The following is an 11558-nucleotide window of genomic DNA, read 5'->3' as shown; positions in this document are numbered from 1 at the left end:
CCAAGGCGCTGGAATATCGACCCCGCACCGGTAAACGCTGCGCTGATCGACCCCCAACGTGGTAGGCACATCGACATCAAGCGAGTCCCTGGAAGTCACTGGAAGCCACAGGAAACAAGCAGGCATAGACCGTGGATTACCGTGGACCGTGATTGGTTGAAACTTGAAGTGATTATGCTAAAGATGCTGATACTAACATTATAAATAAATGCCAAATCACAAAGAAGAAGATTTAGAACTTTTAATCCCACACACACACGTTTGCCCTTTCGTAACTAAAATGAAAATGTACCTTCATAATTTTTTTTCATTAGCAGTCAAGTTAATTTAAGATTAGATTTCTATAAGCGTTCTTCATAATATTAACCCATTACCGGCCCACTACAGGGCTCGGGTCTTCTCCCACAAACAGAAGGGGTTAATAAGGGATAGGTGATAACCATTCTTGATTTCAAGTAATAACATCTAAACACGTATACGGTTGTAACGTCCGGTTAGTTTTTACTATTTTACGAAACTGAACCCTAAAAAATCAATTCCAGGTATTCATGTACTTATATTCAAAAAAATCCGGAGAATGATTTATTCTGACCCTGAAACCTTGATCATGCTTTTAAGAACGGTAAAAAAAATAGCAACCGTTCTCAAGTGCATTCTTCTTATATTACCTATATTTTATCTGAATAGATACAGAATAGATATAATATTTGCTTATTGAACTGTAATAAGTGATAATTATCAACATTGACATGACATGCCACAAATGGGATTCAGTGACATTTGTAAATATTGAACAGCGGTAATCTGATATTATAAAACAGTAGGAAGATATTTTATTATATTACAAAAGGCTAAGGTCATTACGCAACTGCCACCTACCTTCGAGTACCACCTTCCATCACCCGATTAAAAACGTTAGCTGAATCGGTTTGGAGTTTGCCAAAAAAAACCTTTGATGGCTGGGAGACTCATTCATTCGGTTGAAAAGTTGCTAGTGCCATCTAGTAGCACAGTGTGTAAACGGTAAACGAAACATCTCATGAATATGAGACCGGTCTTGAAACGTAACATCAGTAAGTGTGTCTAGGTAGTTCAGGCGTTTTTAAACAGATGGATCTACTAGCGTCCTAAGAATCAATGGTCTGGATTCAATCTATGGATTTGATAAATAGTCGCTAAATAAAGTGTTTCTTCATGCACCTCCCACCTATTATAGAGGATTTCTTGGAAAAGTAGCCTATGTCGGACGGGTTACAATAATATATTATAGTGATATAATCCAAAACATATCTTACTGTCATATGTTTGTCACATATGATAGTCTTGGGAATATCTGTTTAATTATTCAGCAGTTTATTCCAGACAGACACGGAGACTTAAAGCTATAAGCACCAAAACTCTTTTTTTTTGTTATGGTAACATTTCAAATATGATCACATGTGCCGCAAACTCAGGCTTTAAAATTATTTATTCCATAAGTAGACTATAAGTAGGATCTAACCAAGTCTTATGATACAGATCTCACAACTAGATTTACGATGACAGCAATTTGATGAGAAAGATAAGAAATTAGCTGTTTAAAATTTTCCCGTCTTTATTTAATACTTAATAATATAATAAACAATCAACCGACACAATTCATGAAGGTATTATTTATCATCAATAAATAATCATTATTATTTACGTTATTACGTTTTATAATTGTTAAATAGATATTAACTAAAATAGTAACAAAAAAGCTATTGAATACAACTACATTTCTCACATTATTTTAAACATTCTAGTTACAGAAACTACTTATTCGTAAATCAAATTTGGAGAATATACATGAAAGTCCACAAAAATAAAATCATATGAAAGATAGCAATTATAACTTCTGAAATATTTATTTATAATTAAATAATATTTATAGTTTATTTACGTATATATTATCTTTATTCATAATTTGTATTATTTTTTTATTAACAAAAGGTACCATACAGAATGTGTTGCTATAGAAAATGTATAGAATGTAAATGAAAAAAGCGCACGATGACCTCTGAGTCTAAATATAAAAGCTTGCAATAAAATCTAGCTTCTAGTCAAGAACTCATTAGCAATGGCTTTCCAATTGGTTGGATCGTCATCAGGGTCCGGCTTGGACTTTCTTAACTTCTGAAGCAACTCCCATCCCTTAGCCCTCTCGGTAGATGTGACGTAGGTGTTATTCGGATCCTGCTCTTTGGTGTATGCACCGATGATCAGGCTTTGGACTAGACGAGAAGATATTAGCGTCTGGGAATAAACAAAAATACTTGTTTTTAGTAAACTATCTTATCATGTTATGTTAGATTTCTTTTCAGTTAAAAAATATTTTTTCAAACAGTTTAGGTTCTAAACAGATGGGGAAGTGGAACTGTGGATAAAATTTCTGCCGCACCGCGTCCCTTGCACTCACTATAGCATTCCTTAATGCACCAAATGAATTTGAATTAATTAGTCGAACACCTAAGATATGGACAAATTAACTTAACTATAAGTGATAGAATAAAAGCCTGCCCACACTGCTCAAATGTGGGTTAGGATCACTCCAGACTTTAACATTTTACGTCCATTTATGTGTTGTGTTGCCTCCACACGTCTGCTCTTTACTTTTATTTGCCTTTAATAAAATATTTTTTATATGTAACATTGGAGATAAGTTGAAGCACAAGCATGTCTCAGATGGTACGTCCATGTTGAGTAGAGGCTGCAAAGTGTCGTTGGTAACCGATACCTTAACATTGGATGCTCAAGATTGGGCAAAGTTGGCTAGATTATGCCGGAAAATGGACTTAGTGAGATAACGCTAACTCGAAGAAGAAGAACATGTTTTTACTTTACCTTCAGAAGTCTGTACTCCTCGTCAGGCAGTCTTCTAGTGACGGTGTATCCGGCAAGGACCAGGCCGCCTGTCCGAGGGTCACCGGTGATAAGCATCACGTAAGTCATGGTGATAGCCAGCTCAAACACATAGTAGGAGTACTGAATATCACCGAAATCAATGATGCCTGCGATTCTGTAGTCGGATTTACTGGAATAAGAAAATAAATCTTTAACCAAAACTGGCGCAACTTTGCTACCGCCTAAACAACCGAAATTATGCATCGAAATGAGTTTGAAATTTTTCATCGTATGCAGTTATAGAAGAACTTCTATAATACTAAGAAAGTATTTAACTTCCTTTTTAATTGACTTCAAATAAAGAAAAAAGTTCTCATTCACGCATAACGCCCGCCACACTTGATAACCTATAACTGTAGGGTAAGTAATAAATATGCCTGTATGCCATGATGGTTTGAACCGAGAGTTTTTACAGGTTTGCTTTTATATTGCGTTTGTTGACAAGACACTCGTGCCATATCAAAGCTTTTTGTGCCCGTCGGTTTTGAAAACCGTCAACATCATTTTTTGGTTTAACCAATTAAAACATAACTAATCCAAGTTATTTTATTAAACTACATTACAATGACATTAATTTATCACGATAAATTTTCAAAGACCATGCGTCTCTGATTAAATGTCGAACACTTCATTGGAAACCAGCTATATATTATAGTGAAAAAATATTTAATTGAAGAGTACCTACTATATACTTTGGGAAATGAAAATGAAAAATGAAATGAAAACACCTTATTGTACACCTAACAGAAATTAAATTATAAACAAAAACTTAAAGACTTTGAACACGTGTTGCGATCATCACCGGATGATTTACGGATATGAAACGTGCTCGCTTACTATGGGCCTCACAAAAAGGGCAGAACCACTCAGCGGGCGATCGAGAGAACTATGCTAGGATAGTTCGTGATCAAATTAGGAGATCCGTAGAAGAACGAGAGTCATTGACATAGCTCAAGGAGTCATGAAGCTGAATTGTCAATAGACGGGGCACATAGCTCCGAGAACAGATGGACATTGGGGCCCAATATGGTGGAATGACGACCGTGAAACGCAGCTTTACGTACAGATGACATCAAACGAGTCGCTGGGAGGCGCTGGAAACAAGCAGCCCACGAATATGGATTTTAGAACTCTGTAAAACTCATATAAGTCAAGTAGCGGACGTAAATCTGTTGAAGGGATGATGATATTGAACCATATTTATCATATTTATACCTTTAACCATTACCGTATACGAGTATAACAATGATTTAGTTTTAACCTACAATTATTTATACTTAATTGGGTTAGTTTTCATTATTTGTGCATAACTTTTTGTTACCAATAGGTATTGCATGCAATTAGAAAATACATTTATTTAATTACAGCAAAGAAAGTGGGAAATTACGTAACTAAATAAATATAATTTAAATCAGAATATGGAAAACCCCGCGACCACAAAACGCATTACAAGAGAACAAAAGTTGTAGTAAATTTTGAAAAGAACAACCTTAGTTAATAAAAAAGGTGAAAAGAAAGATAAAAATTTATATTTCTTGTTAGGTAAGCCCATGTAAGCATAAATTGGAAAACTCTTTTACTTACACCGGGCTTACCTTAGTACAATGCCGTTCAGTATCTGCTTTGACATCCGCAAAACTGATGCGTTTAGTGGTCTAATAAATTAAACAGGAATTTTACAAAAATTACAAAGGTTTATTATAATTGAAAACGCTACTAAACCACCAGAATTGTTACGCAGAAACTTGAAATTTTGTGCAAGTAGTTTATCCAAAATATCCTTATTTCTGCAGCATGTGTTACGGGCTGAATAACGTGGGTGTATTACAAGCAAATGAGGCTTAACACGGGTTGATGGACGCAGTGCGGCACTTTTTAGGACGTAATCCTAGCATTCATCGGCGATGGTTTTCAACGTACCTTCAGGTGAGCCATTTGCTTGGTCCTTCAATTTTTAATATAAAAAAAATACATCATACATCTTTCTTTTCTAGGATTTGATTATTATTATCCGTTTAGCCACATACCTGCCACCAGGTTTGAGATCAACAAGTACGTTCATCTCATTCACATCACCGTGAATAACGCCTTTCTCCAACTCTTCTAAGCGAGGCACTATAGCATACTTGAACTCTTCAATCACCTGTTAGAGATTGTAAATTTTTTATATAGTATCTTCGGAATACGATACGTTTTCTTTAGCCGTAGTACAAGATCTCTTCGTTCGCAATCGAGTAATCGTTTTCGAATATCAACTTTGTATTGGTCAAAGTATAATGGACCTAATGTCCGTAATGTATCTCGTTTTAGAGTTGCAAATACTGTACTTTTGCATTTGCCCGAGCTTAAGAACTGTAGGCAAATGTGAACTTTATTAATGCAAAAAAAAAGATCCATTTTATTCTGGTTTTTAAATTTTTCTATACTCAAAAACTAATTTTATTGCGAGTGAATAAACCTTGTACTAATTCTGCTTTTTAATTTTTAAAATGAATTTTTGACGAACTCAATATTGATCCTATATTTTACACACCTCTTCAGCCAAGTCCAACTTATCAGCGTCTTTAATGACGTACTTATATTTGTCTAGTTCTGGAACCTTGCTCAGCATCCAAATATGCTCTCGAGAAACCAAACCGGAGTGATTGAAGTTCTGAAAATATAAAAAAAATCATGCATCATATTATCAGCTGGACGCTTCTTCATCGTGCACGATATCAACATCATCATCATTATCAACCAATTACCGGTCCACTGCAGGGCATGGGTGTCCGCTCAGAATGTTATGGGTGCCACGCTGCACAATTGCGTATTGGTATATTTCACACGCCTTTGAGAACTTTAGTGAGAACTCTCAGGCATGCAGCTATTTTCACGATATTTTCCTTCACCGTTAAAGAAAGTAATATTTTCATTGCCGCACCCGAAATCAAAGTGAAGTTATACCCACTGAGCTGTTATCACTTCCACTTGCACCGTCAGTATCACACTTCATTAATAAACTATACCAGTCACTGGATCCTGACCTGCAGGTGTATTATTGTCATGTTAATTATAGAGCTATTTGCACAGTATAGATTTACCACTTATTAAATCTAGGTAACTGAGAGTAGATACAATTTATACTCTAGGAAAATCACAATAGCAAACAACCTTGAATTTGACATGAGACTGGTACACCATTATCATGTGTAACGAACGTATTACCTGTCTGTACTGAGTAAGTAGCATAGGGCTACCAATGTATCATATAATTCCAAATACAAAATTTGAATTCAAAATTCATTTATTTAAAGTTTGCCTAATTTATTTAAAGCACTTTTAAAACGTCAAGTTAGTCTGTTTATAGTGACTCTACTACCGGTTCAGACGGCAGATTCTCCCGAGAAGAGCCGGCAAGAAACTCAGCAGATTGCTCTATTTCAACATTATTTGACACTTTCACAGTCTTTAGAATTTTTCTATCTTGTGAGAGATGAGAGCGGAGCGGCTTGCTTGCAAGCAGCCTTGTCGTTATTCACATTCTCACAACAAAAAGGGCAGCAAATTTGATACAGTTGCGTAACTTTATAAAAGAACTTCTTTAGTATAATCAAAAACTAAGCGATAACTTTAGATTTAGCATGACGAAAATCACGTTTTATGTTTATAGATTATTAAGCCTCTGACAGCCCTAATCCCCGAGAAAACGTAGCATATGGAAATAAACTAGGTTAACTGATGGTGACAATGCAATATTACAGTGTAACTGCAAAACATAATAGTTATGTCAACTCATACAATTTCCCTTGACTGTATCGAATACGATAACAGTCAAGGGAAATTGTATGAGTTGACATAACCTAGACATAATTCTAGGTCTCTATAACTTGATAATAATTGGTTACAGGTAAACATATGAATATGTACCTTCTACCTGGTAGGTACTTTTCTCAGGGTCAAAATATAAGACAAGTTCATTTACTATAATTTCCTGCAGCTTCAAGTGCGTCTACAGAGTGCCTTAAGTCAAATTTCTACCAACGTTTACTTATTCTATCATGTGAAAGTTAATAGTAAGAAGAGCACTATCTAGTTACAATTCTGGGAAACAGTAGTAACTCTGTTCGCGGGGAACATATTTTTTATTGCACAGTTTTTTGGCTACAATGCAACATAATTATTTCCAAAGACCAATATTGTTGTTTTTTTTTAATAAATAAGTAGGTACATTTATGTATAAAGTTAAATTATCCCGGCACGCACCTCTTATTTCTCGGAGTTATGTTCATTTTGAATTTAAGCAATTAAATATAAGTTGCTGTATTCCGAATTCCGAAACCGAGAATTTCCCATAATGTTCTCAAGGAGATGTGAAGTCTACCAATCTGCATTTGGCCAGCGTGGTGAACTACGGCCTATGCCCTTCTCATTTTGAGAAGAGAATCGTGCCCTGTAGTGTGGTTTGATTTTGGTGCTAGTGATGCATAAAAGAACAATTATGTTAGTAGCAATACGGACTAATCTGCTTCAACGAACCTGCAATTTATTGTCCAAATTGGCCACAAATTCTCCAAGCTGATAGAACACAGACTCAGATAGTGGCACGTCTTTCAGCAGTTCACCGGGCACATACTCCAGCAGTCGCACGACATGGTTCTTGCCACTGATACTCTCAACCGAGTGGAGGTGGCCGAAAATATTACGGACTGGTTTCGGGCATGTTACAGACCGAGTGACTGAAATTCAAGAAAAAACATGTTAAAGGCGAGTGCTAAATGAAAATATATATCAATACGTAAATAATTAAGCATCAATAGTTTATAACAGTCAACTGCTGGACTGAAGGTCTCTCCCAACGGGAGGGTTTGCCCATAATCAAGACGCTCCTAGCCAGTGGGCTATGCACAAAATATCGAAAACCGCCTACAAAGTTAAATAATATACGAAATTAGGCTAATTACATTAAATACACATAATCATTTTTCTGCGGTGATAAAACTTTAGGTCAATTTCAATGGCTTAATTATTTTATTTTAGCTGATTAACTTGCCTTGTATTCATGACAAAAAGGTGCCGATCAGTTTCGCTTGTTTCACTTTTCCTTTTTTGTTAATTCCACATCCCAAAAAAAGATTAAAAAGCTTCGTTGCTAGTACTTTAAATAAAACTTACTCAAAAAATTCATGATCTCATTCTGTGCTTCCACGACGTCAAGGTTCTGAGAGTCCATGGAATTCATGATTTTCAAGACGTATCCGTGAGGGCTATGGTGAGTTATCAAAGGATTCTTGACGTTAGGATCTTCAATAATTTTGTAGTTCTTATCATCGTAGCCATTAAGTTCAATTAACTCAAGCACTGATATGCCGTATAGCCTTTCGGCCAGCAGTTTGACCCCATCGTGGTCGATAACGGGTCGATAAACAGTTGCAGGTTCTAAGACTTGGCTTCCGTCTTCCTTCATTTTCGATTACAAAGTTTCGCTGTTTTATCTGTGGAATACGATTTTTTAATAAAAGCTTTATATGCCAGACTCTTTTCCGGGAAAGTACCACTGCCATGCTTATTCCGGTCTGAACGGCATAGTTACCGTTATAATTACCGGCACATGAGGCTTAACACCAACTCCTCAGGATGATCGACATAGAGGACACGTTGCAGGACGTGTTTTTTGCATGCCCTGCTTAGTATTGCCCTGTTTACAGGCGATGGTTTTCCACTCACCATCAGGTGGACCATCTGATTGGTCCGTCAATCTATATATATAAAAGAGAAAGTGTGTGGGTATGTTCCGTATAGGCTCCGAAACGGCTGGACCGATTTCAATGAAACTTTCAGGGAATCTCCGGATTGACCTGGCGAGTAATCCTGTAAAGTTTAGTGACGATAAGACCACTCTTATTTTTGAACTGTCAAATACAGCTTTTATTTACTATGATGATATTATATTGTTGTGTAGATAGATCTTCACCCACTCGAGAAGAGAATAGAAGAGAATGAATACGGAGAGAAATAAATGATTTAATATATTATGAGACTTAAATTAAAAATTTAATGATGTAAGTTTAGGCGAAGCGGGCTGGGTACGCTAGTTAATACTATAAAAATCCGGTTCTAATCTATAAATAATAAATACAATAATTTTAAGTAATTAGCTTTATATTAACAGTCTTAGGATAGCTTTCAAAAAACTTTGCTCCATGTCGTCAAATGTCGCAACATGGGGAATATGACAGTAAAAAAAAGGCAAAATAAAGTTGGTAAAAATCTCAGGTAAAAATGAAAGCTCTCATTCAATGCATTTATTTACAAAGTAGTTAGTTATATAGGTTTTAGATCAGAAGAAAATGTTGACGGTCTTTCGCTTGGCTGAGTTTAATCGAGTCGTCAGGTTTTCATTAATTTTTTATTGCACACCAGTTCCATTACCAGTTAGCCTTTTAATCTCACCTGAAAAAAAGAATCCCGAAAGATCGAAACCGGGACCTTCTGTGTCTGGAGAGGTTGCCAAATCTATATTTTGTTTATAAAAAGCTGCTTTATTGATTTAAGTAAGATATGAATTGATTAAGACATTTTTGTTAAAAAAAACCGAACCCATGTTGATTCATTTATCAATGCTTGTATGCGAAGAGATAGCCATGAGTATGTTAAATAAACCACAAAACAAATAAGGTTACATCGGTTACGCTAGTTGTTGCCGGCCCTCTGGCGGATAATTTTCAAACTATCGTCACATGATTCGGTTCACCGCCACCGGTTTGCTAAATTAATCCTATTGTACGCGTGAAGCACAAGGCAGTCAGTATTGAAATGTCTATTCCTATTTAGATCGGACGTACGCATTAGGATAATAATAGTATCCTTACTAATATTATAGATGCGAATGTGTGTTTGTTTGTATGATTCTCCTGCCTTAACTAAAAAACTAATCAACTTAATTTTTGGCATAGGGTTATTAGAACGGATGAAGATTAACATAGGCTACTTTTTCCCACGGGAACCGAAGAAAACGGTAATAAACGCAGTCGAAGAACGCAGGCAAAAAGCTTGTAGCTTATATCCTTATGCATACTAACTTCTTTATCACTTCGTTAGATATAAATATTTTTCAGCTTTAAATAAACTGGCACTCTCTGATAAAGTTAAACTTAGGTGTTCATATAATATTATCATTAAGTTCCTGCTTAGATCCGTTGCAAATGTACTAACAACACTTTAACAAATACTTAGATGCTAAATAAGTAAACATAACTTTCCGTTTACTGTTAAAATTATAATTTTCAGCACTAAATTAGTTTTACTATATTTTAAATAATACTAGGGTACCTAGATAAATAGTTACTTTATTGAAGTTCTTGAGTTGTTAAAACTGTTTTAGTTAGTAACCAAAAGTAATCCAGTCTTAACTTCAAAAATAAATAAAGGATCTCACCGTGCACCGCTTACTAGCGCGTCCAGAGATGAACTATCCATACAGACAACAAATATACGTAACGAAACGCAACGCAAAGATGATAAACAAGAGCACTGATAACGTGTGATGATAAGATCTAAGAATAACGAAGGAAAACACCTACCGTACGTAGGTAGCAGATACATGTTTGCTTATTTTAACACACCACCTATAACCTATTTACAATTAAAATAAAATGATTACAAACCAGAACAATTTAGCTATTATGGAAAATATATGTCGTCTTATCATCATCTAAATTATCACTTCTGGGCATTATACCCAAAACGATGGTTTAATATTTCTATGTATGGAAAGAGCAAGCATTGGGCGTCGGCTTTTAGATCATAAGACGCGTGATTTTTTTTTACATGACAATAATAAAATGCTTTATAAACTTATATGTGATGACCATGGACCCAGTGTCAAACGAAAGTCTCAACGTAAATTCATTCCATTAATATGTCTGTCTAAAAATAGCGAGTGTAGAGTTTCTTGCAGGCTTTTCTCAGTAGAATTTACATCCCGGTGCGGTGGTAGAGTCACAAATAACAGTCAAACTAAATTTTTTGACTTAGCCTGCCATAAAGAGTAAATTTATATCTGTCTAGATGCCTACTGATTATATGATGATGCCTAAATTAGAAGGTATCCAGAACAACATTGCTGACTTACCAAAGCGAGTCTTGTACTCAAACATCAGACCTAACAACACCTATTAAATTCAAATTCAAAATTTAAGTTCATTTTGTTCAAGTAGGCCTAATTCATAAGCACTTTTGAAACATCAAGTGTTAGATACGTTAGATATAAGCTAAAAGATTTCTGCTGAAGCTGAAGTTTCCTTTTGTTGAAGTTGTTGAATATCAGTTAACCTAAGTTTATCTTAGGTAAAGATAAACAGTTATATTTGATCGCAACAAAACAAATGTTCAGTGTGACACGTTGTAATTTCTAAAGTGCAGAATTATTTGGTGGGAGCTTCGGCCGTGACTATACCCAGGAAAATTATAGTTTGTAATAAAATATTGTTTCCCACTTAAAATCCGATTGCCTATTATATTATAATATAGGTTATTGCTAGTATAGTATTGTATATGTTATTGCTATTAGACGTAGTATCGCAATTCACAGTTGCCTTGATAAAAATTGATCGCTATTGCCACACGTAATTTAGCAGCATATTTTTATAAATTGC

General features: G+C 35.3%; 1 protein-coding gene across 1 annotated transcript; it reads right to left on the bottom strand.

Moving 5' to 3' along the window:
- Nucleotides 1–1938: 1938 nt before the first annotated feature.
- Nucleotides 1939–10389, bottom strand: LOC120623668 (hydroxylysine kinase). The gene is made up of 7 exons (XM_039889838.1): nucleotides 10340–10389; nucleotides 8077–8396; nucleotides 7441–7640; nucleotides 5456–5575; nucleotides 4950–5065; nucleotides 2863–3052; nucleotides 1939–2274 (listed from the first exon to the last, which is right to left on the bottom strand). Exons 2-7 carry the CDS (start codon nucleotides 8366–8368, stop codon nucleotides 2071–2073), a joined length of 1122 nt encoding a protein of 373 aa, XP_039745772.1. The 5' UTR covers nucleotides 8369–8396; nucleotides 10340–10389; the 3' UTR covers nucleotides 1939–2070.
- Between the last annotated feature and the right edge of the window lie 1169 nt (nucleotides 10390–11558).

Source organism: Pararge aegeria, chromosome 1, assembly GCF_905163445.1.
Source record: "Pararge aegeria chromosome 1, ilParAegt1.1, whole genome shotgun sequence".
Classification (NCBI taxonomy): Eukaryota; Metazoa; Arthropoda; class Insecta; order Lepidoptera; family Nymphalidae; genus Pararge; species Pararge aegeria.
This window is presented reverse-complemented; position numbering and strand designations above follow the sequence as displayed.